The 23,940-nt window shown below is 37.3% G+C and overlaps 2 protein-coding genes across 2 annotated transcripts; both read right to left on the reverse strand.

Annotated features, from left to right (window-relative positions):
• Positions 1-1,912: 1,912 nt before the first annotated feature.
• Positions 1,913-9,914, reverse strand: syt11b (synaptotagmin XIb). The gene is made up of 4 exons (XM_059567976.1): positions 9,689-9,914; positions 5,174-6,090; positions 3,446-3,566; positions 1,913-2,871 (listed from the first exon to the last, which is right to left on the reverse strand). The coding sequence occupies exons 1-4, from the start codon at positions 9,720-9,722 to the stop codon at positions 2,561-2,563; spliced, it is 1,383 nt and encodes a 460-aa protein (XP_059423959.1). The 5' UTR covers positions 9,723-9,914; the 3' UTR covers positions 1,913-2,560.
• A 2,268-nt stretch (positions 9,915-12,182) lies between these two features.
• On the reverse strand, positions 12,183-23,274 carry smad10b (SMAD family member 10b). The gene is made up of 12 exons (XM_059567977.1): positions 23,198-23,274; positions 22,298-22,544; positions 18,931-19,105; positions 18,778-18,801; positions 18,318-18,509; positions 17,852-18,067; positions 17,561-17,665; positions 15,987-16,040; positions 15,707-15,890; positions 15,452-15,620; positions 15,131-15,269; positions 12,183-12,480 (listed from the first exon to the last, which is right to left on the reverse strand). The coding sequence occupies exons 2-12, from the start codon at positions 22,532-22,534 to the stop codon at positions 12,269-12,271; spliced, it is 1,707 nt and encodes a 568-aa protein (XP_059423960.1). The 5' UTR covers positions 22,535-22,544; positions 23,198-23,274; the 3' UTR covers positions 12,183-12,268.
• Between the last annotated feature and the right edge of the window lie 666 nt (positions 23,275-23,940).

Below are 23,940 nucleotides of genomic sequence, written 5' to 3' on the forward strand. Positions count from 1 at the left end.
ATTCAGTGGGTGTTAAGAACACTAACATACAAGTGGGTGTGTAACATTAGCAGAGATCTCACAGCATTTTGCAGTACAGTATATGTCATAGTCACAAGATTTGTTTTTAGTTTGCACTAATACAATAATGTGTCCTGCCAATTAATTTTTGAACACCAAAGTGATTATATATAGGTCACATATGATTTTTTTTTATATATAATTTTTTAATCTATTGGTTTTTTTTCTCCTGTGTGTTGTTTGTCACATGGATTGAATCTTTTAATATCTTTCCATTTTGTCATACCAGTGATCCCACACACAAATTATCTTCTATAAGAGAGACATTACTGGGTGGATAGGGTGAGCTTTTATACATGGAGTGTGGCTTAAGTATTTTAGAAGCTTAAATGGAAAGAAGCATTTTTCCATCCAGAATTACAGTTTAGAATCTTAACATCTCTATGATAGACAAACTATGTGCCATACAACCAGCTGAGCACTAGAGGCTAATTTGTGGAGAATTGATTAGAAATGTCTGGATATATGTATAGGAAGTGACAATTTGTGTTTAACAGATCTGCTATTGTCCCTGCTCTGCTGGGTCTCCTGAATCTTGGGCATATTTCCTATTTGGGAAGGAAATCTAAAATAATGTAAAGGTTTTGGTTTTGGTTCCAATTTACTTTATTAACAAAACACATTATATGTATTTTTAAACTACACAACCAGTAACTACTTGTTGTCATATACTTCAAAATGAAGGTTCCAAAAGTGAGTTTTGCAGCAGTGCAATATAAGAACCATTTTTGTTTCCCCAAAGAACCTTCAAGTGAACATTTCTAAAAAGAAAAAAAAAAAATCTTAATGTAAAGATAATTTTAATAATCTAAAGAACATTTTTCCACCTTCCTGCAATGGAAGGTTCCATTGATGTTAAAGGTTCTTCATGGAACCATCAATGCCAATAAAGAACCATTATTTCTAAGAGAGTGTACTGTAGTTGTGTTGTGTAATCAAAACGTTAAAAAGAACTGACTCATTAGATTCATTTGTTCTGTAATCCTAGTATACTGGTTGTGCTAAATGATTTTTATTCTGTAGAAACTGCCTAATTAGAGTTGTTTTTAGGAGTCGCACTAAAATGCTGTATGTTTTTGATTCATTAAAAAGACCGGACTTATTATTAATTTGAGATTCATATTACACTGGTATGGTCCAAATTTTTTTAATACAATGTTAGCAAAAATTGCACATGCAAGAATCGTTAATGGAGATTAACATCATTTGTTTCCAGTATTTATTAAATTTTCCCCCCAGATTTTTGGTCTGAAAATCTTAATTCTAACGCCATATGAAATACAGTATACGGTATGCCAGATTCCGACCTCAGGCTTGGTAAATGAACAGTGAGGAGCACCAATCAGAGATAAAGGCCCCAGCTATTGGCAGGCACACTGGCAAACCATGAACCATGAGAGTGAAACTGAGGTGAAGGAGATATCTTCCCCCTTGACTTTATGAACTATAAATGATAAAACGCTATATATATCCTTCCATTTCCCAAACATCACACAAGAGGGCTCAGAACGACCCCTTAATACACCAGAGCTTTCCAGCTCCAAACTACGAACACACCTCTTTGTCTATCTCTATATCACACAGGATTTAAAATGAAAGTGAATGCAATCCACATTAAAAAGGCAATCTGATGACATTGGGTAGTACAGTCTATGAAACACTGATCCACTGTTTTATGTGAAGTAAAGCCGTGGTGTATGAAATTCATTCAGACAGTGACATTCAGAGAGCGTTTGTAGCATAGCAGTGCAGATGAAGTTGTTCAGAGCCAGATTTATTCAAAGTACATGATGAAATCATTGCACAAGCAATAAATCAGGCCCAAAGTGCTGCCAATAGAAAAAGTGCTGTGGAGAAAGTGACACAGCAGGAATCTCCAAAACATTTCCAGCCAAAGCATAACAGAACAGTTTATACTTCAGCGTAGATCTTACAACCTCTGTTTCACTTCAGTGCATTTCTCAGACTGGAGAATCAGTACATATCAGAAGATGCTCGTCACAAGCTCCTTTAAAACAAACTCCTCCCACAAACTCCTGGAAGTTTAATGTGGGCCAGCTTCACAAATCCACACAATGTCCTGTTCTGGAGTGAAATATGGAGCGTCCAGACATGCGTTAAGATTTATTAGGACAGTTGCAGAATCCCAAACCTCATAAATTCCTAACAGTCAATATGTTTTTTTATTATTCGTGTATGTTTGTGTTTAGGCGGTGTGTATGTGTGTATGTCTGTTTATATGTGAGCATCTGAGTGAGAAAGTAAATGTGTACTTTAAAAAGATTCATTTCTGAAGCCCATCATCGCATTAGCAATGACATAAAAGATGGCTTAAGTCTTTTTTTTTCTTTTTTTTTTTTAAGTCCTCCTGATAATCAGTTACCTTCCATGTTGAGACGATAACAAAAAGTCATCTTTTCCCAGAACTCTCTCTCTCGTTATTAATTGTTTCCTGTGTGCCTGTGTTTGAGCGTGTGTGCGGAGAGATTGTGGTGAAGCTCTAATATTCACTGAGCGTGTGCCATTTTGAGATTTGGCGCCGTGAGTTTTGGCAGACCTCCTGCCAGTGGGCTGCTCCCGAGGGGCAGGGGCTGTTTGCGCCAAGTACCAGGCGTCCCAAGGCCTGGTTTTTAGTAGTGCGGTCAAAGTCCATGACCAGGAACTCAATAGAGATGTCTGGGAGCAACTCAGCCGGCACGTCATAGATGAAGGATTCATTAAAGACTGGATTGAGTGTGCATTTCTTTACATGCGTTTTCTTCTTGGCAATGCGCTTGTGGCTGTAGAACACATTCAACTTCACATACGGATCTGGGACACACAATGGGTCATTACATTAGATACTTAGGTGAGATATAAAAATTATATTTTACAAAATATTGTAATTTACATAAATTAAATGTATTATAATTTTTTTAATAATTTGTTAAATATTCACTGTGTATATTTGACTGTCAAAAGTTTATTTTGTAGTGTCTGTTTTTTTTTTAAATATCAGTACTTTTAATTCAGAAATTTTATCAAAATTGACAATAAAGACATTTATGATGTTACAAATAAATCTATTTAACAAAAATGATGTTACCGTTTCCAAAAAAATATTAATAAGCACAAATGTTTTCAACATTCATAATAATAAGAAATGTATCTTGAACACTGCATTATCATATTAGACAAGAGTAATAGCTCTGGTATAGCTTTGCAAACACAGGAAGAAATTACATTTTAAATTGTTTTTCATAAACTACTGATTTACTTATTTTTTTTTATCAAATAAATCCAGCTTTGGTGAGCATAAGAGACTTCTTTAAAAACATAAAGAATCATACTGATCCCAAAACCTTTCAACAAGTGTTATAAAAAAATATTTTAAATGTACACTTACTTCCAGATAGGCCAGTGATGTCCAGTTTCGGAAGGTGTTTTGCTTTTAACACCACCACACTCAGTCTGTGAGAAACAGGTTGATAGGAAAGAGAGACCAGCAGCTCTCCATGGCTCACACACTGCAGGAATTCAAATACACAGACACAAAGTTTTAAAAAGACAACAAGTTAAAGTATTTAAGACAATATAATTATTGAATAGACCTCTTTAGCTTGAATCAACATTACAGTACCCCTACATTACCCTAGGTTCACTAAGCACCTCAGTAGCACTGGAAGAACTGCAGCATAAGCAGGTAAGTAATAATGCGATAGCTCTTCAGCACATGAACTGATCAGATGTATTAATAATAAGTACAAACTGAGTGGGCTGATGACTTGTTAAAAACTTGTTCTCTGTTTATCTTTGCAGCTTAGGTTCTGTGCAGGCACGAGGAGGCTTTCATGTACGTGCCAACTGGATTGTCTACGCATCATCTAAACCCACTCAGAGAGCAGGAGGATAAGCACATTTATCAAGGACTACAAACTGCAGTAGGAGGATGAGACAGTGATGCACGGTGATTCAGTGCTGAGCTCATACAAGTGTCAGACTTATAAAAAGAACCCAGTTGAATCAGTCAAACAATGCCAGCACAAACTGAAAGCAGGAAATAATTGTTAAATTTAGTGGCATTCTTCCTCCAAGTCCTCATGGTTAGGGGAAGGCTAAGCTCCAGCCTTATACACGCTCCACCTATCCGCAACATCTTATTTACATAATGACCAAAGCAATATACCAAGCGCAGCGCAAATTAGTGTAGTCACAAATAAGCAGAGCCGATGCTCATCTGGTGCAGGTGATCAATTTAATGACACAGGCGCAAAATAGTTTAAGACATGCTTTTTTTGGTCATTAAATAATGGCGTAAATACTAGTAATATGACGAGCACAAACGTTAGTAAATCACGTTTCTTGATTAATTTTAATACTCTCTTCACATAAATATTGTGTATGAAAGGGAAACTCCTTAATGCATATTCAATAAGGTCAAGTGAAAAATAAGAGTGCCCTTGACTTTTTACTGCTAATTCTTCATTGTGCGTCTTTAGTAAATCCTGACAGTACTTTTTTAATAGCAAACGATGGTTTGCACTGGCGAAAGCCATTAGTAAATCTGGCCCTTAATGTGATCATGCATTTACTCATCACTTGCAAAGAAACTGATTCATTATTCCTTAAAAGCAATAAAAACAGTAAAATGTGAAACCAGAATATGGTTAAATAACACAAATATCCTATATGTATTTCATTTAATCCTAACCATACTTATAAGGAAAAATTACTTTAGATAAATACAACATTTGTTTCATTCATTATTTAAAATTTTAATTTGATTTAATATTTGCCAAAAATATAACATTTTATATTAAAAACAAGCAAGCTCAGCCCAGATTTAAAAAATAACGCAAAAGTAATGCAACACATTACTTGCCATATAAAGTAACTAAGTAACATATTTAGTTACTTCTTTAGGGAATAACACAATCTTTTAGTGCATTACTTTTAAAGAAACTTTTCCCAACACTGATTATAAATAAAAAAAATCTTACTTTTGGTTTACATTTTTCTTTTTCATGCTGCATGTGTATAATGCATTGCATTGTGCTATACAATATAGTCAAAATCTGTATTTTGACAATGTACTATGGTATAGACCGAGTTTTGGCTCAGTGCTCTTTCTCACCTGCATACTTCTCTTTGTGATTTGTTGCGTAATATGAACTTGGCCTGTACTCGGGTCCACACCTGCCAACGGAACCATCGCCTCCCCGATCACATCATCTCGTGAGAACCGGTCAAAGCTCAGCACCAGGAAGTGCAGAGTGAGATCCGACAGGGAGCTGTACGGCACGCCATAAAATGTGAAGGTCTCATCAAATGCAGGTTCCAGAGTCTTCCTCAGGACCCGAGTCTTAACACGATGTTTCTTTTCGGGGAGAATGGTCATCTTCACATAGGGGTCGGCACTGCCAGCATGGCCTTCTACGGCCGGTAACCCCCGAGCCTCCAGAATGGTGACCACCAAGGCCTTCTTAGGGAAGTTATAATCGATTGCGATGCTGAGATCTCCTCGGCTGGGCTCTTCTGCAGGGGTGAAGGGTGTAGCTGTGCTGGAAACTGTAGTACTGGAGGTCTGACTGCTGCTGGCAGAGCTGCTGTCCAGACAGGAGTAATCCGCATGCACAGGAAGTTCCCTCTCCAGCTTGGGAACCTCATGGCCACTTTCCCCAAGCCTAATTTGCATTTGTTTCTCTCCCAGCAGGCCACTTTCTGCTGCCGAATCCATATTTACCAGCACCACTGGGCGACCCTTGTTGCTTTGAGCCCCGTCGGTGGTCTGGGATCTGGCCTGGCCTGTCACTCGTATGATCCTCTTGCTGCTGGTAAGCGTGTCGGGGTAGATGCTCATTCCTTTCAGCATGTGAATAAACCTGTACGGTGGGTCTGTGAGAGGATCACTTTGTTCCGACTGGATTCCATGGAGCTTGTAGTTTGTCCTGTTGTAATGTTTCTGACAGCAAGTCCACACAAAGATTAATGCAATGATTGCAACGACCAACACACCGGCACCGATAAACCCCGCCAGCACTGGGGACATATCTAAAGAAAAAACAGAGACAGAAGAGTAAACTGACTGAAGAACAACTCAATCACATCCATCTACATTCATCCACAGCATATTCATACCTGAAGATGTTCACAAGCTTAAATCGTAAAGAATAAACAAGTCTTTCTTGTGAAAGCTTTTGGTTAAAGCATAAAAGCTTGGAACATGCAGACACTGACAAACTCACAGTAGACTCGCTCTATATCTACTTCTTGCCCACTCCACCCGCACATGCAGAGGAACACAGTCATCCCACACAGCGATGACTGCATCCGGTCTCACAGCAACACAGCTATGAAATATTGAATATTCTTGTCTAGGTGTATTTACACTTGGTTCTGTGTAAAAGCTGTATCAGAGTGTTTTTTCCATTGTCAATGGGGTGTAAATGCATTTAATGGTGTGTTACATTACCAACGTAAGAAGGTCAAAGTGACCTAACTTATGAGATCAGATGTTAGGTCAGCAGTTTTAGTGGCAATTTTGTGATGAATGAAGACAAAGATTCAGAAAATAAGAGAAGACAGCAAAAAATCTAATACGTAGAGGAGTCTAGTCATCACAGCCCAGAAAGAACAGCATGATGGAGCTACAGCCAAAATGAACAGCGTGAGGCAGACAGAAAAAGATATTTGCCAGCGCTCCACCCAGTCTGTTGTTCTTTGCTCCATCACTCTCACCCAACCCCACACAAAGACCCTCACCCCACTTGCTAGATGATGCAAGACTTGGCAGGCTCCGAAAAAACAGCTGCCCCAATTGCCTGCCTGGAAACATCCCATGGGGCATATACTGTACACATATGAACCAAAAGCACACAGAAACAAAGAGGATAGACAACCAGCTCACGCACACGTGTACACAGTTTTGCTTACATTTTTAATCAATGTACCGACAGTACAAAAGCCTCTGACCTCTCAATAACATCTCATTGACTAAATTCTTGGCAAACTCAGTATTTCTCAGGATATAAGTCAAAATAACATCCCTTTAGAGTCCTGACAGGTGTGTCTAGACTGTGGACACGGTAGAGTGATACAAATATCAAAAACCAGAGATATATAAGTCTAGGGTGTTGGTAGCTTAATTATGAACTCTTTGCTTGTTAAAACACTGCAGGAAGAAGAAACCTGTAAGGGTTGCAAATAAAATGCCCTATCAATGTTATGCCCTTGAGGAAGACTATTAGTAGACTGTAAGATCCTTAAGATGAAAAGAATCTGCTAAGTTTCTGTCTGTGGCTGAGGACGATGAGTTAAATGATGTGTGCTCTGACTTTCCCATACCAGAAAAAGGCAATACACAATAGTGTCTACTGCGGTGTAATCAATTCAAGACATTAATTTACCAACCCTGACAGAAATTAGTACTGCCAGTTATTCCTGCACTGTGGTCTCAGTGTGCATATGTCATACCAGAATGATGCAGCAAAAACATTTAGAAAAACCTTCATCTTGTCCCATTTAAAGTCGTTATGTAATGGAAGTAGTGGCATATTTCTTACATACCGTGACGTACATTCAAGTGAAACGGATTATCGAAAGATAAAACTTGTAGGGTGGGACTTGGTTCAGTGCTTTGGATTTTGATTGGATGGAGGCAAATCTGAATCATGTTTGCAGTCAAATGCGAGAAAACTGACTAAATGATTGGAAAAGTTGGGCAATAATCAACAAAGAGAAGTCTGTCGTTTGACAGGAAGAGCTGTTTCCCAAAGCATTTTAATTCATTAATAATGAATCACAGATTAGCTGGTTGTATCTCAAACAAGATAAGATCCACCATTGTAAAAAATATTGTCCTACACTCAATATTGTCCTACAGGATTCTAAACAAGGTCAAATAGCGTAAATCCTATACGACTCTGCACATCATCCAAAGCACACGGTGCCTGCTCTTCGAATACATGTTCAGCCCACAGTGAGAGTGGGCAAAGAAGCTGTGTCTGGAGAGTAAACGTCTGTCGGAGGCTCATGCCAGATGGAGGTGGGCACTGTGGTGCCAGCTGGTACTGGCCTCAGATCTGAGGACACTCCTTTCCGTCACGTTATCCTGCACTCTCAGACACGACACAGTTATGCCTTAACATTAGCCCTAAAAACTACATTTCTTTAAAGATAATGATTTTTATATCAGTTTAAGCAATTAAACTGGAACATATAAAACAGAGAACAACATACTCTGTTTTCAGCTTCTCTACTAAAACTGTCCTCAAAAATGTGTCTTAGTTCAGGTATTGTGGAGAGGTAATCATTTGTGTAATTCAGATTAACAAATATGTTTTTACACAACTCCCATTGTATTTTGTTGTATACCAATATTATTTATAAAAAAAAAAAAACCTAATGCCGCTCCCATCATTACCCCATCACTATACATCTGAAAGAGACGAGAAGACCCTCTTATCCTCAACACTTATACTGTCTGTTCACACTGAACACCACAAACACCCTAAACCACAGGGCTGGGGCCTACAGGGGCATTAAAGTAACCTTTAAAATAAGCAACAACAAAAAAAAAAGTTTTAAATAAAATATGCTAAAACAACTGAAATATATATATATATTCTATTTTAAGAAATACTCTCAATAACAGCATTGCTTTTTTGAAGAAGAACCAGAGTTCTCACTGTCTAAAAAAAAACATGGATATATAAAGGAGTATAATTAGTAAAGTCTTAGAAATTCTTTTAAAATAACAAATTTCTTTTTAAAATGAGGAATAGGCTATACATTTTTTGAGTTGTGTCAAACGCTAAAATGTTATATTTGGGTAAATACTGTGGGTACAGAACAAAATACAACACTTAAAAACTCTTTGTCTTTAATACGTATACTGGAAATAATGAAAGACTGGAAAAAACATGATGTCTCTTAATATTGCTGCAGAAAAAAGGGGTCTTGGAGCCTAAGAGGTTGAGAACGACTTCCCTAAATGGCACCTGTCAAAAAACAGCCAAAGATTTAAAAAACAAAAATGTATTTTTGATGAAAATGTGTTTTTTTTTGGTAAATATAAATAATAAGCTATGGGACATTAGGGTGTGTAAAATAATGACATTTTCATTTGAGGTTAAACTGTTCCTATAAGAGGGTTTTAAGGTAAATTATTGGAACAAGCACAGGAAACCTCACAAATCTGCATAATTGTGCTTTTGACTCAAACCTTATAGTTACAGATGGAGCCCTTGTAATAAATTCCCCGTGTGACAACTAGCCCCTATAGTTTGGCAGGTGATTTTGAGGACACATGGGTGGAGGCTGTAATCTCAGCGGTGCGTTATTAACAAACAAAGAGCCTTCGGGTCCAGCCCGGGATAGACATCACGTCATTCCTGCTCCCATCTCACCATTTAAACACTTTTGCAACATGGCGACGTTCACAAACACTCACAATTTAACGAATCACTGCATGACTGAACAACAGTCTATACTGATGGTTGTTGTAGTCTTTATTTAAGAAACTGACCAAGCGCTGTCCAAAATCTCACATCATAAATGAGCGCTATCTTAACCAGGTCAAATGTATCCATAATGCGTAACATTCATATCTCAGGCGTGTCGGGAAGGCTCAAGCCTTCGCTGTACTCACCGTACGCCGCGCCTATTTCAGTGATCTCAGCCATTTTGCGGGTTGGGCGAGTGCGATCCGGATAACAGCAGCGGAAAAAACTATAAATGTCGATGGTCCTTCGTTTAGCTGATATAATGTGGATGATTCATGGCTACATCTCTACGGTACGCGGTGTCCTAGTGTCCTCGGTCCAGGCTGCTGTCGGATGCTGCGCGCTGAAGGATGCACTGCGTCAGTCTGAACTAAGTACCGCCCACCAGCAGCGCGCATCTCATTGACAGCATCCCAACACCGTACACTCCTGTATTTTCCAGCAACTTCATATCCAACGAAATTTAATAAATTGCAACAACTCATGATCCTACTGGAAAAATATGTTTGTTTGGTTTTTTGGTAACAGCTACATTTACTTTGCATATAATATAATCGCATAGTATTTTTTTTTAAAGATTACATGCAGTTATAAATGAGAAAACACATAGCCTATGTGGTCATGAATACTTACCTATGCAAAAGGCATTATGTTAAATAAGCAAGAAGTCCAGAAATGGAATGGGCCAATTCATTATACAGTTTCAGGGTTTTCCATAATGGAGTTCATGAATGAGAAAACTGCAGGGGCTTCATGAATTGATGAATAATTATTAAAATCCTAAAATGTTTAAATTATAATAATTTATAAAATCAAAACAATCCAAATAAGTTACTAAAAAGGGTTACATATTTTATTTGTTTACTTGCATGTCATGTGACCATTAACTGTTAACAGATGCAACTGTAACCATGCAAACTTGTTCTTAAATAATTGAAATATTAACTTAAAATCTCAGCGGGTACTTCAATAAATATTTAAGGTCAAAGGGGTTCAGCTGAAAAAAAGTTTGGTAATTCCCAACCTATGGACCCTTTGCTATCCCATGAGGCCAGAAGGGTTATATACGTACCAAGAAAGTTGCTATTCGGTGATTGTTGTTAGTATGTTATGCCAGATGTCATCTTCTATAGCGGACAAATGCTGCATAATGAATTAAGGATATTAGTGTTTTTATTTTGTAGTAATTGTTTTATGGAAGCAATAAGGCACTCGAGTGCGTGCTGTATTTACAGTTACGGCTGAAGCAGCGTTGGATAAGGGTCCTGGAACACACATCCTACAATAATAAAATGAATTTGGCAAAAATAATTTAGTAGACCCATCACTAGGGGGCGTCCTGCCTAACTCAGTTTTGTCATGAATATATTCAGAATATAACACATCCTCTCACAGAAACCTTGAATTAAATACAGTTTGTAATAAAGCTTAAACGTCAGATGCAAATCGGTATATGAGTGAATGCAATACTTGAAAAAAAAAAACACTAGGTGTCCATAAATCAGATTGGGCTATCAAGGGGGTTCGATTCCCCGGGAACACATGATAGGTAAAAATTGATAGCCTGAATGCACTGTAAGTCGCTTTTAAGCGTCTGCTAAATGCATAAATTTAATTTTAAATGCTTTTCTGCATGTACGAAGTGTCAGACTGTTTTAACACACAGTTCAGCACTGTTTAATATATCTCTCATGTATAGCCTAGCAGACAAAAATCCCAGTTATCAAAACTTTTATCTCTGTATCACTGAATTATAAACTATTATGGCATTCATAAGTTAAATGTCATTAAAACGCAGATTCTTGACCTCATTTCATTAAGTCTTTGGTTTCATTTCAAGATTTTTTTCAGATAAAATATACTGCCTTGTAGAATACAGCACATTTTCTGTCCTGCCGTTTATAAATGCATTTATTCCTGGACATCCTGCCTGCACTCAGCACTCAGATCAGCTGACACTTTTAAGAACTATGATACATCAGATTGAGTCAGAACTTAACCCTCAGAGACCCAGAAAAACTGCAATGTTTGTTTAAAGCAATTAAATAATAACCAGTTACACACACACACACATACACACTGCACTTTGCATACACTTTAATATGAATATTTATTACTTCTTAACCTTACTGGTTGACTAGTTGATATATATTGTTTTTCAAATTGTGATGTCAATTCAAAACTTTCATTTAGTGTTTTGAAAAATAGTGAAATTTCACAACCCTAAATACCCAGTGTGTTGTTTTTTTTTGGCAATATTTTGTTTTAAATTATACCTTTATTTAAATGTTGCCTTAACAAAACAGTCTTCATAACTACTGGCTTTCTACAGACATGTTAAAGGGTTAAAAATCTCATTAATATCTATTCCTGGGTCTCTGAGGATTAAGCATATTAATCGTGTTATCACATGAATCTTTCTCTCCCTCTTAACCAACTTTCTTTCACCTCTTCTGGACCTCCATTAGTGTGAACTCATCAGCAGGGCCTTTGGTCTGTGTTACCATGACAACCAGGTCAACAGCACCAAGAGTGGACTAAACACTGGTCAGTTCAGAGGCACTTTGCTGGCCAAGGCTGTGGAAAGACAGTGTGTGTGAAGGCTTATGTGTGTATGTGGTACTATGAGTCACTGGTTGCCCTTTGTAGGTGTGTGTGTATCTCTTTCTCTGTCTGTCGTCCTCCCTGTTTTTGTGACAGGGCGTGTCTATTTTGCAGTCTGTGGGTCAGTTGGCAGGTCCGGGGTCAGCGAGGGGCATGGTGTGCAGGACCTCGTCCAACAGCTGCAGGGCACGGTGTAGATGAACTTCCACCCAGCACGGTGTCTGTTTGATGGTCTGTCGAGGGTAGTCGGGTCCCCATCCTTTTACAAAACTCAGCCGCAGGATACACAAACGTCTCAGGTCATCAACACCTATTCCAGCAGCCGCCGACAGACCTGTGAAAATGAATGAGGAAGAGTGTGTTGTGCATTACAGGAAACAAGTACAATTTTGAAATGCACTATTTTAAAGGGATTTAAAAATGTTGTCATTAATCACTTACCCCCATGTCGTTCCAAACCCGTAAAAGCTTAGTTCGTCTTCAAAACACAATTTAAGATATTTTGGATGAAAACCGGGAGGCTTGTGACTGTCCCATAGACTGCCAAGTAAATTGCACTGTCATGTTCCAGAAAAGTTTGAAAAGCATTGTCAGAATAGTTCATCTGCCACCAGTGGTTCAACTGTAACGTTATGAAGCGAAGAGAATAGTTTTTGTATGCAAAGAAAACAAAAATAACAACTTTATTCAACAATTAATCTCCTCTGTATCTCTCTGCATCACCGTAGTACCATTTTGGAGAATATCTGCTGAACGCAAGCAGCTTATGCTCTTCTGTGTCAGCTACGCTGAACTGATGCGCTGTTTCCGTTCAAATTAAAGCATAAATACATGTAGAAAATATATCCTTTTGTTGCGGCTGACACAGAAGAGCGTAAGCTGCTTGCGTTCAGCAGATATTCTCCAAAATAGTACTACGGTGATGCGGAGAGATTAATTGTTGAATTAAGTTGTTATTTTTGTTTTCTTTGCATACAAAAAACTATTCTCTTCGCTTTATAACTGGTTATTATTTAATTGCTTTAAACAAACATTGCAGTTTTTCTGGGTCTCTGAGGGTTAAGTTCTGACTCAATCTGATGTATCATAGTTCTTAAAAGTGTTAGCTGATCTGAGTGCTGAGTGCAGGCAGGATGTCCAGGAATAAATGCATTTATAAACGGCAGGACAGAAAATGTGCTGTATTCTACAAGGCAGTATATTTTATCTGAAATATCTTGAAATGAGACCAAAGACTTAATGAAATGAGGTCAAAGAATCTGCAGTTTTAATGACATTTAACTTATGAATGCCATAATAGTTTATAATTCAGTGATACAGAGATAAAAGTTTTGATAACTGGGATTTTTGTCTGCTAGGCTATACATGAGAGATATATTAAACAGTGCTGAACTGTGTGTTAAAACAGTCTGACACTTCGTACATGCAGAAAAGCATTTATAAGCCCTGGCCCCTGACACTAGTGTTTTTTTTTTCAAGTATTGCATTCACTCATATACCGCTTTGTCAGAATAGTATAAGTATAAGCATTGTCAGAATAGTCCTTCTGCCACCGGTGGTTCAACTGTAACGTTATGAAGTGAAGAGAATAGTTTTTTGTATGCAAAGAAAACAAAAATAACAACTTTATTCAACAATTAATCTCTCCGCATTACCGTAGTACCATTTTGGAGAATATCTGCTGAACGCAAGCAGCTTACGCTCTTCTGTGTCAGCCGCAACAAAAGGATATATTTTCTACATGTATTTATGCTTTAATTTGAACGGAAACAGCGCATCAGTTCAGCGTAGCTGACACAGAAGAGCATAAGCTGCTTGCGTTCAGCAGATATTCTCCAAAATGGTACTACGGTGATGCAGAGAGATACAGAGGAGATTAATTGTTGAATAAAGTTGTTATTTTTGTTTTCTTTGCATACAAAAACTATATTCTCTTCGCTTCATAACGTTACAGTTGAACCACTGGTGGCAGATGAACTATTCTGACAATGCTTTTCAAACTTTTCTGGACCATGACAATTTACAATTTACTTGGCAGTCTATGGGACAGTCACAAGCCTCCCGGTTTTCAAAAATATCTTAAATTGTGTTCCGCAGGCGAACTAAGCTTTTACGGGTTTGGAACGACATGGGGGTAAGTGATTAATGATAAAATTTGGAGAGGAATATCCCTTTAAGATTAGGGCTGGATTCTGATTGACTTGCTCATGATTCAATTCAGATTCATTTGGGAATATGTTCATTATAGTGCTAATTTTGCTGACATAAAATTATTTCTCAGTATTATATTGTATCCTTACAGTTTGGTACTATACATAAATACACATTTTGATAATTATCAACAGAGTCCAAACTATGCCATTCAATTTCTAATTAATTAATAGAGGAGTATGAGTCTTTAAATCATTTGTTAAAAGGACTACTTCAAAAGAGTCAAGAGTTTGTGAATAGGACTAACCTGGTATGTTTTAGATTCACTAAAATGAACCAGTTCATAAAAGTAATTTGTTCATGAATATAATAACAGTGGTCCCACTGTATGTTTTTGATTCACTAAAATGAACCAATTCATAAAAGTAATTTGTTCATGAATCAAAATACACTGGTCATGCTGAAAGTATTTATTCACTAAAAAGAACCAGTTCACCAAAGTACTTTTTTATTAATCAAAATACACTGGTTGTGCTGTAAGTTTTTGATTCACTAAATAGAAATAGTTTATAAGAATAATTTGGTCATGAATCAAACTACACTGGTCATGCTGTATATTTTTGATTCTCTAAATGAACTGCATTGGCATTATTATACTTGGTAAATTACTTATTTTACTGTGGGGATTTATATTCAGTGCACTGCAGTTTAGGAAAGACTGGCAACACAGAGTAAACAAAACAGTCTTGGGGTTTTAGGAAAAGTTAACAAGATTGTTCAAATAGTGATCACATTGAACTGGAAAATCTGTGTTTTTGGGACCAGCAACTCACTGATGGCTGGAGCGATTCCTCCAACACTGCCAGGCCCCGGGATGTTCCCAGCCACTGCTGCAGCCTGTGCAGCCGCTGCTGCCTGCGCAGTCGCTGCTTGCTGCTGCATCTGCCTGTGACACTGACGAAGATCAAACACCTAAGGGGAACAAACTGCTCTTACAGTAGTTCACAAACACTTACTGATCCAGATATTTTAGTCCTCGTCTACAACTTTATGCTTAACTTTACTGATTATGCTTGCTTTCTGGAACAATTTCATTAAGAGTTTTCTGGCCCAAAGTTGTTCCCCTGGTTTTGACCAGGTTTTGACTCATGTACCTTAATGAGGGCTCCTGGGTAGATCTTGTGAACGGCATCCCCTGGCGCTCTCCCTGCCTCTCTGTCCAGGTAGTAACTTTGCACGAATACAGCATGGTCACTTAGGCAACGCATCCACACGTCCCCCTCTCCACGGCACTCCAGCTGAACACCTTTACCAATGTGAAGCCTGTTGGGCAGATGTCAGGTTTTCAAAAGCTTAAATCTCCAGCGATGGATGAATGTGTATAATAATTACGTTGAATGCACACTGACCGTGCCCTCTCGCTGGCATCAGTTCGATGAACATTGCTGAGCTGACCCAAACAAAAGCGGTCCCCGCCTGAGGGGTCCACATATCCATCCACTGTCACCACAGGACAGTTGGCTAGAACTTTAAACATCTCCCCGACCTGCACATCCATCTCGAAGTAAGAGATAGAGCACCAGAACTCTGGGCCTGCAGTGCACAAACAAATGACACAATAATTTAATACAGAGTGTGGTTTATGTAAATGTATTTGTGTGTGTATGTGTATGTGTGTGTGTGCTGTACCTGGATGGTTAGAAACTGGTTGAGGGTATGAGGCTGGTGTGTGATGCTGAGACCCTAATAACAGTATAAAAATAACATTAACACAATTAAAAACAAAATGATACAATGACGATAAATATGAAAGTGAGATGCATAAATTCATTTCTATTATATAATTCTATTTCTAGAATGACAACTCTAGAAAAAAAAAATTCAACATTTTTTTTTGCATAGTAATGGATATGACAATGTTAACATATTTGGTCTTGGCGGAATAGATCTGCTATGCTGCTGCTGCTGGATTGTTGCTGCTGTTGGTTATTGCTGAACTTGCTACTGCCAATGCATACAGCGATACGTTGCCGTGAGTATTTAAGACATACTGTTGCTGCACAAATAGCATGTAAAATAACCTGTAGCAGATCTATACAGGTGGAGCTGGGGAAGATGGAGGGTTTCAAAGGAATTTTGAAATCCTGCTGCAAAGTGCTCAATTAGATGCTAACCAGCCATTTAAATGTAAAGCAGCAAGCTCATTGGCTGCGTGCACAACATTAACCAGCTTGTGCCAAGTCCTTTAATGCTGTAAATATCATTAGTTACATTAAGTACCCATCAGTCTGCACTATTTAGAGTTTCATGAAAGAACTAGGCATTTATATCATTACATAGAGAACCATCATTGTACATAATCATTATGATGACAAAAATCTCTGTCACAATTAGAACATGCATTACATTTCATGAAACATTTTTGATACATATAAGAGTTTTTTTTCCTTAAGAAATCAAGTTCAGCTTTGCCATCAGATTAATAAATTATATTTTAAAATAGACAATAAATGTCAAGATTGATAGCGATTACTATAAATTGTAAATATTTCACTATATTAATGTTTTACTGTTTTTTTTTATTTAAAAAAAATGCAGTCTTTGTGAACATAAATTATTTCTTTCGTAAAATATTTTTTAAATCATACTTAAAAATTTTTGAAGAACAATATATATATATATATATATATATATATATATATATATATATATATGTGGCTTTGTTTCTTGTTCAATGTTTTCTTGTCTTTAATTTTGATATTTTTTGCCTTGTCATGGGTCCTGTCTAGTCATGTGATTCCCTTACCCTCATGTTATCCTGCTATTGGTTCTTTGGTTCATGTGTCAAGTTCTCATTGGTTGTGTTAGTCATGTGTCCTGTCTCTCTTTGGTTGGTTCTTGTCATGTGACACATGTTGTTTGATATACATAGCTCTCATGTTGCCATTGACTCCTGTTGAGTATTGATGTTGTAACCAGCTGTTGGTGAGTCAAGTCTGTTCGTGCCAAGCCAGGCCAAGTCAAGTCAAGTATCTGTTTGGATTATGTTAGTATTTTGGATTAATTTTGAAATAAAGCTGCACTTAAGTTCTTAAACTCGCCTTCAGTGGACTTTTTGTTACAATATATTATATATATATATATATATATATATATATATATATATATATATATATATATATATATATATATATATATATATATATTATGCATTTATATATATTACAGAAATGTGTTGACATGAAACATGTAAGTGTACATACAGAAGTGGCTAGTGTGAGGGGAAGGGGCTTGCTGATGACTCCGCCCATTCTGCTGTGGTCCAGCAGGAGTATAGGAGGCTGTGCTGGTCCCTGTCCAGGTTGTTGCTGAGATGTTAAAAAAAAACACATTTAATATGACTTTATACTGATTTCATAGATCGGCCTTTCACTGATAATGTCATACAGATGAACTGCCTTACAAACATATACAACTTGTAAAGTCTTGATGATAAAATTCAACAAGGTCAATGGTCAATACAGGACCCTATGTGATTTCTAAAAAGGACTCACTGTGGTAAGTTCCCTGTGTCTGCGTGTGCTTTGAGGTGCTGTATTCACTCTGGCTGACAGAGGGCTGCTGGGAAGAAGGCTGGCTGTGTGTGGGTGCGTGACTGTGTGTTGGGGTGGAAGGTGGAGAGCTGGAGGTCAAGGCCCGTCCCGCTGGGGATGCGATCTGTAACAGTCCCTCAGGATGTTCTGCCTGCATTGACAACCTGGATGCACTTGCTTTATAGATAGAATGAGATCGATAATGTTTTACTGTCTCAATATAAAAAATAATTTAAATAATGTAATAAAAATGACTGAATAAAGAAAAGCTTATTAAATACGCCCTTTAATCCAATTAGAGTTGTTTTTAGTTCAAATCATTCAATTGCACTGAAACATAGTTACTACATTCATTTTTATGATTACACTCCCAACACTGCTTTGCAACAAAACCTCTTTGTACTTTGTACTGCTTTGCTGTACTTACAGGATGGAGAGAGGGGCAGGCTGGGGTAGAGAGTGACCGAGGAAGTGGTCCGCTGGGGCGGCTCTGGGGACATCAGTCTCAGCGGCTGTGGGCTGTAGTGATCTGGAGGATGATGGTCTCGCTGTAAGGTCATACTCGACGGACCCTCCATCTGGATGCAGTCATGTATGTGCTCTTCTTTTATCAGCCTGCCTAAGGGATGAGAACGAGTGTCAAAACATCTTTGAGCTCCTCTCCAAACTCCTGTCCCTGTTTGTCTCTTTCACTGCAAGGCAAGTCCTTGCATGTCTTGATCTGACACATTTTCTGGCAGTCTCTGTCTGATTAAAGACTGGTTGCCAGCAGCGCAGCAATCAGGGCCATCATCAATTAGCCCGGATGAATGCTTGAGATATTTTCACATGTGAAGAAGAAATACAAGTGCTAATGTCCTCCACTATTTACTCAGAGCTACACTCACCTGTGTTTGGTAAACTGAATCCAACTGAGAAGAAAGAAAAAATATAGAGTGAAACATTCATTGCATGTTCTTTATAAAAATATTTCCTTCTAGTAAAAGTGATGAAAAATGTTTAGTTAGTTTCATAGTTCATGTTTTTAGTAAGATACGCACCAATCCCAGGGGACACCACGCGCTCATAGTGGTAGGGGTTCACACACACGTTATCGTACTTCAGATCGAAGGCATACTGACAGAACTTGACATGCTTGAGTTCATTCTTGTGAAGGTCCGGCCATCGCCACAGACGAGCGTATATGACATGAGGGAAACCTTTCCGCCCAGCCACCTGAGGAGTAATCACAACATTACTATGTAGTGACATTATTATGTATTCTTAATTAAAGTCAGTTAAAATCACAGCTTTATGTGGTTGTTAACTGTATCTGAGACTTGCATGTTCTTTCGTTTAAGTTACATGCAATTGAGTTATGAACACTCAGCAAAGAAAAGACCTGCTGATTTTCTACCTACTGACTTCTCTATATTCTGTTGAAATTTTTGGTCATCATTTTTATCTCCTATCTTTTAAGTGTTATTATTACTGCACTGACCGCAGCATTTTCTGGAGTGCATGCACTGATAATCGCTTATCCTCAGTATCATATTCATTCTCAACCATGTCCTGAGTCCTAACACCATTCCAAAGAATTATCCTCTGAGAGAAAAATGAATTTGATGACTTTGGCTCACGAGAAAGACATAACTAATGGCTTAGAAATAGATGAGCTTGTTACAGTTTTTGCCAAACGAAATAGTAGACTGATGCTGTAATGTGTTGTAAAAAACACAACTGGAAAATGTTACAATAATTTTCTCTCATCTCTGTTTAATATACCTTAAATATAAAACCAATGTGAAAATTAGGGCTCAAAATAATAATTACTATTAATGTCATGATTTATTCAGATGTGAATTAGCTAAAATGTTCTTTATGCCTCTACTGTTTAAAAGTTTGGGGGTGAGTCCCTTATACGCAAAAAAAAACAGCTCTACAAAACTCAATAAAAACAGTAATACTAAGAAATATTATTACAATTTAAAATAACTGTTTTCTATTTTAATAATCTGTTATTGTAATTATCCCTGTGATGGAAAAGCTGAATTGTCAGCAGCAACTGATCTAGACATTTCATCAGAAATCAGTCTAATATGCTGATTTGGTGCTCAAGATACATTCATACATTTTGTATGTATAGAAAATATATATATATTTTTTTTAAATTAAGTTTTTTTCTCTCTTTATTTTTACGTTTTGTCAATTTATTGCATCACTCTAACTATACTAAAATCTTACTACCCCTAAACTTCTGCATGGTGGTCTATATTTGTACACATGTTTTTCCAGTTCTATTTAGTTTTAAATAAAATATGTTTTAGAGATAAGTTTACACCATAATTATATTGTATTATATATTTAGATAACATCAGATAAGATCATTTGAGGACATTTTTGTTGTATCTAAACAAGGCAAGCTATACATCTAAATTTTGATTCTAAGGATTTAAAGAGCTTTTGATACTACTTCAAAATGCATTCATATTAAACATTAACTAGACAAAGAGTTAAGAATGGTCAAACTTTTGGATGGATGGACAGGTCTGAAGTCAGGGATGCTCTATCAGAAAAGAACACGGAAGATAAAAAGTACAGAGAAACATCTGACTCTGGTGTCAGAACATCTTCTCTAAATCATGTGTGAGTGGCAACACACTGTGACCTCATTTGTTATTGGAATGACTTACAATTCTCCACCCAGGAGACTGACCTTCCTGAGCCAGTCAAAGCGGAGACAGTCGGCGCACAGACAGAGACAGAGCTGGTCTACTGCCAAACCCATTACGTTTTACAAACTCGCACAAAGACAGATCACCATATTAAACTCTCAGAACTCTCTCAATTTCATAAACATTGCATTTCTCCACTAATAAACCCCAATAGCTGTGTTTGACATGAAAAGTTCAGCTCAGCTCCATACTGATGCACACATGCATTTAGAACTGGTTGCATAAATGTCCTACTTGAACACATTGCACTCATGCTTCAAATACTGACATCTCGCTCCCACATACACAGACTGAGAGACAGACAGGCTTAAGCTTGGCCCCGCCCCTTTCCTGTGTTTCAGACAAAACAACCCTTCCTTGCCCTCCACCCGCCTCTCTCCCCGTCTACAGCTGGGGGAAGGGAAAACTCTCTGTCTCGCTCTCTACGGGCCTCTCTTCTCTCTCAAATCATGAAATTACTATTTTGGGAGAAAAGATTCCACGTTAACATCACTCACACCTCGATTCTCCTCCTCGGATGGTTATAAATGCAGCAGAGGTGAAAGTCTGCCAGACTTTTGGCCTTAAATGTGAAAACTGATCACATAACAAAATGTCACATTTTATTAAAAAAACATTACGATATGATGGGACTGTTTATTTGTTGGTAAACGTGTTTATGCAGGCTTTTTTGGTTGACTGGCTCTTTAAGTGAATCTAGTTCAGTTAATTATGTTCTTGAAAATTCATTATAATGTAGATGACACAAGTGAAGTCACGTCTGTCATGGAAGCTGCATGGAACCTCTAGGAAAAAATTGCAGTGTCTTTTTCTGTATTTTGACATGTAATTAACGCTGACATGCGGGAGCTTTATTTGATATTGTTTATGTTCAGATTTCATTTGAAGTGGAGATCTGGCCACATACCCTGTTTACACAATGTCAGTCACATTCAGAGAAATAATTAACACTGAAAAAGTATTGCTCTTTTCCATAATAACAGACTATTTATGTGTAAGATGATACCTACAGTCTGGTATACAATCTATTACCCTGCTGAAAAAAACAGCATTGCTTAGCATTCAAGTTTCAGTGTTAATTCACTATTATAGCATTCATATTTGTTTTTTTATATCTATATAGTTTTAATTAATTTTATTTCCGTTTTAACCATTTTAGTACTTCAATCTACTGCTCTAATTTCACTCTGTTACTCTAACTTATTTATTTCAGTTAATTAAGACAACATTTCTAATTTTGTATAATTTTTAAAAAGTGTTTTATTTCGTATTTTTATTAATCCTCAGTTACCAATTTTAAAAGTAGTGTAAGTTTTAGTTCAAAATGATAACACTGCCTCGTATGTGACTTGTTTTTAATGTTGGTACCCAGGCTGGGATGCTTATCTCCTTATCAGACTTCTTAACTAGATTAACTTGCTTCCTTGGTCAACCAGCATCATCAAAAGTCACTGACCAGTTGTGGTTGAATCCTGTTAGCAGTTAAGTTTCACATGGATATGTTGGTTTACCAGACAGACCAGCTCCATTCCTGCTGAATTGACATAGCTAACTAGATCTCAACAGGGTAGACGTTTGTTTAGCATGGTTTTACATACTGTAAACTGTTACTACAGATTACACATTGTCTGATTTTGATTAAGTATGATTAATACTTGTCAAAACTGATGATGTGGGCCGGTAGTGCTCTGACCTGTAAACGTCCATCCAGCGTTCTTTGTATGGTGACACACTTGCTTGGATGAACTCCATTTGTGGTGATAGCAGTGATGAGGGAGTCGAGCTCGTCTCTTTTTTCTTTGAGTTTCTTCACCAGGCTTTCGATGGCACGTTTGGCGAAGGTCTCATTCTCTCCTCCCTGGCGGTGGCACATCAGGCTGTGAACGATGCTTAAACATGCATCACTACTGCTGGGCGCATTCACAGACATTCTGCTCCCACTAATTAAGAAGAGAAGCAAAGAGAAAATGGTACATGGATGTGGCCTGGGCACTTCAGCAACACTTAAAAATGTATGAATGCCATGGCACTGGATATAAACAAATCATGAGGGAATTGTTTTAAAGAAAATGAAAGAACAAGCACAGTTTTCACTCCAAACATTTCACAAAAAGTTGATTTTCAAACTTTTTTTAAGTGTAGTAACATTGTACTTTTATACATTTTTTTGTATTGCTCTGAAGACTATATAGTGGCCCAAAAGTTTGTGGACAATGTAACTACAGGTCTTAGAACTGGGCATTCAGACTAGCATTGCTGCACAGGTGATGTAGAAAATAGGTTTTAATTTCATTTTTAACAGGCAGATACACAAAGACAGAACAACGTTTAAGTATAAAAATACAGACTCCAATTCAATGTAACTATACGTATTACTAAACAAATAAATTGATATGATATATCACATAACTGACATGTCCATAACTCTCAACTTATGTGGTAAACGCCGAACAGTTACTTCCTGGCTCAGACACGTATTTATTCGGTTTCACTCTTTCTGAGACCGTATATAGTTACTGACACAACTATTAATTACTTAATACATAAAACACAAACAACAAATCCATGTAAGTCAATATAAAGGACTACTTACAATGCAGTTAGGTGTCACGTGCGTACTCTTCTGTGTATGTCTGCGCACGTCTGACTCCCTCGCGGTACTTGCTCGAGAGAGAGAGTGTGTGTGTGTGTGTGTGTGTGTGTGTGTGTGTGTGTGAGAGAGAGAGAGAGAGAGAGAGAGCGAGCGGTAACTCCCTTGGCGACACAAATGTAGAGTTAAAATAAAGCGCAGTAAAACTAAAATCTGAAACGGAGACAAAGGCCAACGGCCACAACTAAATAATGTAATGCAATGCAATGCAATGTAAAACAAAGATAAAAAAAATAAAATAAAAAGTAAAACTTTTCAAAGGAATATCGTGCGATGGTGATATTGGTCGCTGCTCGAAATCCTTTTAAAGTTCTGTAGTGAAGTAAGTACCAAGATCTAACCCCGCTCAAAAACCAGGCTGATTTACCCGGTGGGCCAGCTGACTTGTATAGTAAAACATCTTAAATTTAATTGAGGATTATTCAAATCCATTTAGATTTCATTTTATGCATGAATAATAATACTACGGATCAATAAGAAACCCTTAACTGGGTCTTTTTGAATTTGATTGATGAAAACTTTATGAACCTTTTTTTTTACAGTACAAATGTGAATTAAATATGATAGACAACAGATAAATGTTTCTCTTAAGGCTTAAACATCTAACACCACTCCAATAGTGAAAAAAAAAACGTTATGCAAAAATATTATCCATATCACATTTTTATAATTAATTTAAGAATAGA

This window comes from Carassius carassius, chromosome 15 (assembly GCF_963082965.1).
Source record: "Carassius carassius chromosome 15, fCarCar2.1, whole genome shotgun sequence".
Classification (NCBI taxonomy): Eukaryota; Metazoa; Chordata; class Actinopteri; order Cypriniformes; family Cyprinidae; genus Carassius; species Carassius carassius.